This window comes from Terrapene carolina, unplaced genomic scaffold, assembly GCF_002925995.2.
Source record: "Terrapene carolina triunguis isolate 2854851 unplaced genomic scaffold, T_m_triunguis-2.0 Scaffold238, whole genome shotgun sequence".
Taxonomy (NCBI): Eukaryota; Metazoa; Chordata; order Testudines; family Emydidae; genus Terrapene; species Terrapene triunguis.
In genome coordinates this window covers 1,242,892-1,249,923 of record NW_020664589.1, presented here as the reverse complement: position 1 = coordinate 1,249,923, position 7,032 = coordinate 1,242,892, and the positions used below count along the sequence as shown (strand labels likewise).

The window sequence follows — 7,032 nt, the reverse complement described above, 5'->3', positions numbered from 1 at the left end:
GAGTGAGGGACCGTCCGCCGAATTGCCGCCGAATACCTGGACGTGCCGCCCCAAGCACCTGCTTGACAAGCTGGTGACTGGAGCCGGCGCTGCCCGTAGGGACTCACCTGAGAGCCATTGACTCCTTGTAATCCGACTGGCCCCGGCTGCCCCGGCTCCCCCTGCAATAAAACAACACACAGATACAGTCCCCATAGTCAGTGTGTCATAAAATGCGGGAGAACCATGCAGTCCGCTCCGCCACGGATACCGGACAGGACAGCCCGGGGGCTGGCGGGAGCGGTCTGTCAGATCTGCCAGGCAGCTGTGAATTCTCCCAGCAAGGTTGCAATGTTGACCAGTCTGGAGTGGCTACTTCCAGTATACCTGCTTTGGGGCCACCTGGCTAGGCCCTTGCTTGTAGATTGGTTGGGCCCTGGATGATTGGCCTGGGCCTACCACTGGATTTGCAGTGCCCACCAGTGGTTTCTGTCTTGTGGCTTCCAGAGACAGACCCCAGCAGAGCAGGGCACTCGGTTGAAGCAACACAGACAAGAAGCTCAGAAAACCAAGTTATTGGGCTCAATACAGGAGTTACTGGGTGAAATTTTATAGTCTGTGTTGCACAGGAGGCCAGACTAGATGACCTACTGGACACGTCTGGCCTTAACATCTCTTAATCTAGTATTCCTGGAGAAAGCCACGGGGGATTTCCATCAGCTCCATGGTGTTAACACACAACAGAGTTCACCAGAAGCACAAGATGGTGAGCTCTTTGAGACCGAGACCGGCTGATTATTCTCTGTTTGTACAGCACCTAGCACAATGGGGTCCTGGTCCGTGAGCCAGGCTCCTAGGTACTGTCACTATACAAATAATACATCATAACATTTCATTGTCTCACAATCCACAAAAGAGCCCCAGACAGCCACCATAAAGCACGGGGCTGAGCCAAACTGGAGAGAGCACGTCACTGGCATGAGTAGGTCAGTCCCACTCCTTCCCGTGTTACCACCTCACACCTCCCTTTTATTGCTGCACAGGGATTTACTTCACTACGCTGCCACCTCCCACCGCCAACTCATTCCCACAGAGACTGATGCGTATGCAATGCCCTGTCTCCTAACCCCGGCAGGGCCAAGGCGTGGGGACAATTGTGGCCATATGTTTAAAACTCAGTAATGCTCTTGTATTGAAGAGACAGCTGCCCCCAATCACACCACAGTGCCATTTCTTTGTGGGTGTGTAGCCGAGGGGTAAAGGATCGCTGAGAAAGGAATTCCCTTTTCTTCCACTTTTCTCCTTTCTGCAGATGGTGTTTCCATCTCGTGCACACTGTCACATCTCCCCCTCCCCACCTTTCACTGCAGGACAGATTTCCTTTAGAGCTGTGCAGGAAATTCACCATTTTGAAATGTGCCGTCATTCCACCCGGGAGTGAAAATTCCAATTTCAAAGCTTCCTGGGAAACTAACTTTATGAAAATGGGTCATTTCCATTTGGATTTGTTTTACGTTCTATTATAGCTTGTAATATAAAATGCAATGTATTTTTAAGCAAAAAAAAAACAAAAAAAAAAACCCCAAAAGGTTCCATCCCAAAAGCATCAAAACAGAATTTTTCGTCCTTATGAATATTCATCATTTTGATGTTTCCCCCCCAAAATAAGTGTTTGTTGAAATTGACACATTCCCCTGGAAAATTTCAATTTTGACAAAATGGCATTTTCTAATGGAAAAACATTTTGCCAGAAAATTTGCAACCAGCTGTAATTCCCTTTCCAGCTCTCAAGGACAACAGCCCTGAATGCACTAGGGGAGTGCTGGGGTGACCTACAGCCTGAGCAGCGAAAACTGTCTGAGGCACAAGAACAACCTTGTTTTTATCCATTGGTTAAACTGAAAAATTATAAACTTACCATAGGTCCGGCCGGCCCTGGAGAACCCACTGCACCACTTTCCCCCTGAAGCAGGATAAAGAAACACTTGAGATCTCAACACTAAAAGCAGCATCTCCTTTTCCCTTCCCCTCTTTCCTACTGAGTGACACAGTACCAAGTATAACCTGGATAAAGCCACCTTTGGTATGTGAACGGGGACGATCTAATGCAGACCACTGCTGGTATGTAAGTGTAACCCACACTCACGCCATGTGGCACTCTGTTCCGCTCTGGTGGTGACTAGGCCACAGATAGGGACCTGGGTCTCTTAGCTTAGGCAGTAGAGGCTCATGCTTTAAGATCCAGAAGTCCCAGGTGCTCTGTTCATGGCATACACTCAGAAAAGTTAGATTAAAAACAAATATTCTTGCTAGAAGCTTGCAACATAACACTACTTCATTTCTTAGAATTCAGACTAACAACACACAAGAACCCAAAAACAGAGAGAGACAAAGCAGGCTGCTCCCTAAAACAGAGAGGCACAACTCACCCTGCTTTACTGTAGGCTGGCTGACTGCTGCCAGGCCTAGATCACACACTTCCCTAAAGAGCCTTATACACTGCAAGCAGGACTGGGAAAAATCCTTGAGTGACAATTTACACCATTTCAGTACAGCACACCAGGTTCAATCCCTGCTGTGGATGACCCACCCAGGGGCAGAGCATCACACAAGCAGTGTTCCTATCGACTGCTGGGCAGGCAAACTGACCCCAGTCCTGTGAGGGTGAATTCCGACTAGAAGCTCAGAAGGCCATTGTGAAGGGCAAGTGATTAAAATCCTCATTTATCTTTTTACAAAATCCACTGGTTAATTAGTCAAGTGTCCACAGGTATGAGTCCAATGGCTTTAGTTGTACAGTACTGAGGGCTATTGGCTTTAAGGCTACTATATAAACTCCAGTGAATGATCAGTCCATTCAGTGGAGTGGTAGAAATGTTTGTAACCAAACCCTGAACTCATCTGGTTTCAGACTGTGGCAAACCTGAAAGAACAGGCTGAGTTTCCCAAGATTGACAAACCTTTGGCAAAGCGGGGCTGGATTTCAAGTGAAACAGGGCCCATTTATGGCTTTCGGTGCAATCTATACAGGACTCTGGCTACACATGGCTTTAGCCCAAAGACAGGCACAGCTCAGCAACTTGGCTGGGTTTCACTTTGAGTTTTGTTAATTGATTTGAATCTGAAACCCCAAGCAAAGTCCCATTGGGTTCACATCCCCATGGATGAGAATTGTGAGGAGTGTTTGGCATGAACCCCCTTGCAAATCAGAATCCACCCAAAATCCACCTACTCACCTCAACTCATATGGGGCATTGCAGACAGACTGGGGTTATTTCACCTGCTTTACATTCACAAAGGAGTATCTCCTCAGTCCTTAGGATTCATATTCGGAGAGACCCATTACCCTTTCATATGGAGAACTTGGATTGCTGGAAAGGGATCCTACTGCTGACACCAGAATAAGAAGGAACTCCCAATGCCCCCAGGGTGACAGGCATATGCCATAGAGGCAGGCGGACCCCTAGGCCATGGCCCGACTACTTTCTAGCCAGGCCAAACCTGAGTGGCACTGCAACCCCACATGCCAGGTCATGACACCACTCACTCAAATGTGGCCCGGCTGCCCCTCCGCTATGAGCGAGTGGCATTGCGACCTGGCATGCGGAGTCTTAATGCCACTCAGGTTTGGCTCGACCGCTCTCCTGTGATGGTGGAAGGGTGGCTGGGCCAAATTTGAGTGAATGGTGCTAGAAGGTAGTTCAGTTCTTCCCTCTCCCTCCAAGGACATGACAGAGCTGTGTTAATGTCCTGCACTGCCTGACTCATCCCTTCCTCCGTGCACTAGCGTTTCCATTGGTCTCAGGACACATGAACAGACAGATGCTGCAACACTAGGGAAGTAAGCATACCACGGAGAAGAAAGCAACTCACTTACCTCTGGTCCAGGCAGGCCCTGGAACCCTGAAGCACCCTTGACACCCATCATCCCCTAGGAAACAAGCCAACATATTGAGGAGAGGATTAGGAGCAGACACGTCAGGCACAGGGCCACCTCACTTGCCTCTTTAAAGAGTCAAGCCCAAGACAAGAGAGTCCCACCTCAAGGCACTCAGAACACTGGGAGACCTGTCCACTATTTACTGAAGTGCCATGGCCATTCAACAAGGGTTTCTTCCCCGGGGGGAGAGTCTCCAAGCATTAAGGAGCTTCGCCACACACCTCCTCATCCCCAAAAGGCCAGTAGCATCATCATAATTTTGACAGATGTGTAAATTGAAGTAGAGAATCGGTGTCAGAGCCAGGAACAGAACCTGTATCGCCCTACTCCCTGTCATGTGCTTTAACCACTATAGACCACCCAACCTCATCCAATGACAAAAGGTATCAAAGTTAGGTACCATTCCAGCTATGGGACAGTGTCTGCTCAGGAGAGCAAAGGGGCAAGATGGAATTGCAGGGATGCTGCATGACAGAATCAAGAGGCACTGGAAGCTCAGTACTAGACCTGTGAGATGCTTGGCTCTTTTTGCAGCCTTTGGAGTGGGAGACCCAGGGCCGGCTCTAGGATTTTTGCCGCCCAAAGCAAAAACAATTTTGCCCCCCCCCCGTTTTTTAATTACCCCACCCCCGGCCCCGCCTCAACTCCGCCCCTTCCCCAAATCCCCAGCCCTGCCTCCTCCCCCCAGGCTCTCAAGAGAGAGCCGCTCGGGATCTCCCCCTCCCTCCCAGGTTTGAGAGCCTGGGAGGGAGGGGGAGCACCAGCTTGTTTTGCTGGTGCCTAGAGCCGGCCCTAGGGAGACCCTTGTTTCACTTCACACGGGTTCACGTCTCCCTGAGTTCTGCTTTGAGTTTGGGGTTCAAGCAACCCCCTGACCTCAAAGCAAAAGCGACTACTGGGCAAGTGGAAAGAGAGGTGAGAGAGGAACCCTGGGAGGTGGTCAGAGGATGAGAGGAGCTGCTTTCTTTGCCAACTTACCTGAGCTCCAGCAGGTCCAGAAGGGCCGTTTTGTCCTTTCACCCCCTGAAACAGCAAAAAGCACAGACAGTGACTGAACAGCACAGAGGAGCTCAGGAAGACGCACCCCGTGCAGCAGAAAGCAGTGCCGGAGGGGAGGGGACGCCTCATGCCTGCTGGGATCCTGAACCAGGCCAGAGCGCGGTGAGCACGGACTGATCAGCACCCCCTTTCGCAGGGCGGGCAATGGGTCTGCTGAGTCACGCGGCTGTCCCACCAAATGGATTTCCATTCTGTACCCCCCAAAGCCAGGCCTGGTTGGGAGACGCTGCCCTGACTGCACTCCAACCAGCCAGGAGGTCTTTTCCCTTCTCTGATGTAGGCTCTTTGTCGTGAAGGGGAACTACAGTCCAACCTACCCCCTCCTCCTCCTAAAACACAAGAGATGCGGAACAATGGGAAGGGTTGGCACCTTCTATAGGAAGGAGAAAGCAACGAAGAGCTGAAGGAACCTGTACCGGGGCTGCGAGCTAATTCAGCACACAGGGGCTGCACAGACGGGAAGGTGCAGAGAGGAATCAGATTTATTTTCTGAGTGATGATGAGACTTGAGCAGAATTGGCTTCATCTCGGTGAGAGGGGAGCAAAAGCCAGTATCCATGCAACATGGCAGAATGCCCCGAGGCCATGGGGGATGCAGGAAGGCTTACTGCCGAAAACCAGCGCTCCACATTAAAGTGACTCAAAAACACAGCTGCCAGCACCGTCTTTTGCATGCGTCTCATATCCACTGGGTCCCCGTGTCCAGGCTCAGAACAAGTGAACTCACCTTTGTCCCCTTTTCTCCTTTTTCCCCAGGTGGTCCGGGGTCGCCCAAGAACCCCTGAAACAGGTACATTGGAGACATGAGAACCACTGCAGAACTATTACCCAGCTGGAGGCAATCAGCCCGCTCCCTCTCGGAGTGCTGGTGATTTGAATGCAATTAACATGACCCAAACCTGGTCCATCTTAGGGCACAGCAACAACCTGATTTACCCTTAGAGGCTGCAGTTAGCTTTAAAAAACGGTCTTCTAGCCTGGCATAAGTGATGTAATTACCTCATCTTCCATAAACCACTTGTGGCTCAGTGCATGAGGGTTGCTAAAGAGGTGGGATTGCGTACGTTGGAAAGGCCTGCAAGCTCTCGACAAAACAAACTGAAGTAGAACCACGTTCAGAATTAAGGCTGCTACCCTGGATCCGTCATGCTTAACGGGCCTGGTGGTTTGTAGGCATGGCATAGAGAACCCGCCAGGCACAGTGAGCCTTAGAATTCTGGATAGTCTTGATTTTTTTTTCCCCCCCAGGGCCAAATTTTCGAAAGTGCGCCGCTCCCAATCTGCCCCCACCGTGCTGAGCACTGGGAAAAATCCGGCCCCGATGGCGGGGGCTGAGCACTTTGAAAAATCTGGCCCTATACCTTCAAGCGGCAGCACCAAAAATCCCCCAAGTTAATCGAGTAACGAATCCTTACATGCCCCTCGTTGAGCCCTGCAGGTAGGCAAGCATCACTGCTGTTGTACAGATGGCGACACCGACTCAAAGAGATTAGTGTCAAGCTGTTCAGAAGAGGCAACTGACTCTGGGTGACTCTGTTTCTGAGCGTCCGACTGGAGAGTCTTTAAGTGGCTGACTTTCAGAGATGCTCAGCTCCAGCAGAAGCCAATGGGCACTGAGTGTGCTTGGTGCCTCTGAAAATCAGGCCACAGGAAGTCTCAAAATGGGCCCCAGAAAGTGGAGGCATCCCGGGAAAATCTGGGCCCACGTGACTTGCCCAAAGTGACAGAGGCAAAAAGGAGAGCTGGGATTTGAACTCAGGCCTCGCAGGCTCCCAGGCCCCTGTTCACTCCACTGGATCATGCTAACTTGTGGATCTAGAGTCAATTCCCCCTTCTCCCACAGGCCTTGGGTGAGTTTGGCCCTGGGGAACAATCTCTGTTCCTCAGTTTCCCCAGCTAGGATAATAAAACTGCCCCACTTCGCAGAGGGGAAGGGATATGAAGACAACTTCATTCATGTTTGTGTGGTCATATACTATATACTACAAGGATCAATACAAGATCTATGTAAGTATCTGAATAAAAAAAGAGAATTATTTCAGAACAATATTTTG

At 50.4% G+C, this 7,032-nt stretch overlaps 1 protein-coding gene across 1 annotated transcript in view; it reads right to left on the bottom strand.

Moving 5' to 3' along the window:
* COL27A1 (collagen type XXVII alpha 1 chain) overlaps positions 1-7,032 on the bottom strand; it is a 185,879-nt gene that overhangs the window by 76,242 nt on the left and 102,605 nt on the right. The window contains exons 13-17 of the mRNA XM_029912756.1: positions 5,706-5,759; positions 4,898-4,942; positions 3,857-3,910; positions 1,898-1,942; positions 108-161 (exon numbers count right to left, since the gene is read on the bottom strand). Of these exons, the coding sequence (XP_029768616.1) occupies positions 108-161; positions 1,898-1,942; positions 3,857-3,910; positions 4,898-4,942; positions 5,706-5,759 (252 nt within the window). The remainder of the gene's footprint in view (positions 1-107; positions 162-1,897; positions 1,943-3,856; positions 3,911-4,897; positions 4,943-5,705; positions 5,760-7,032) is intronic.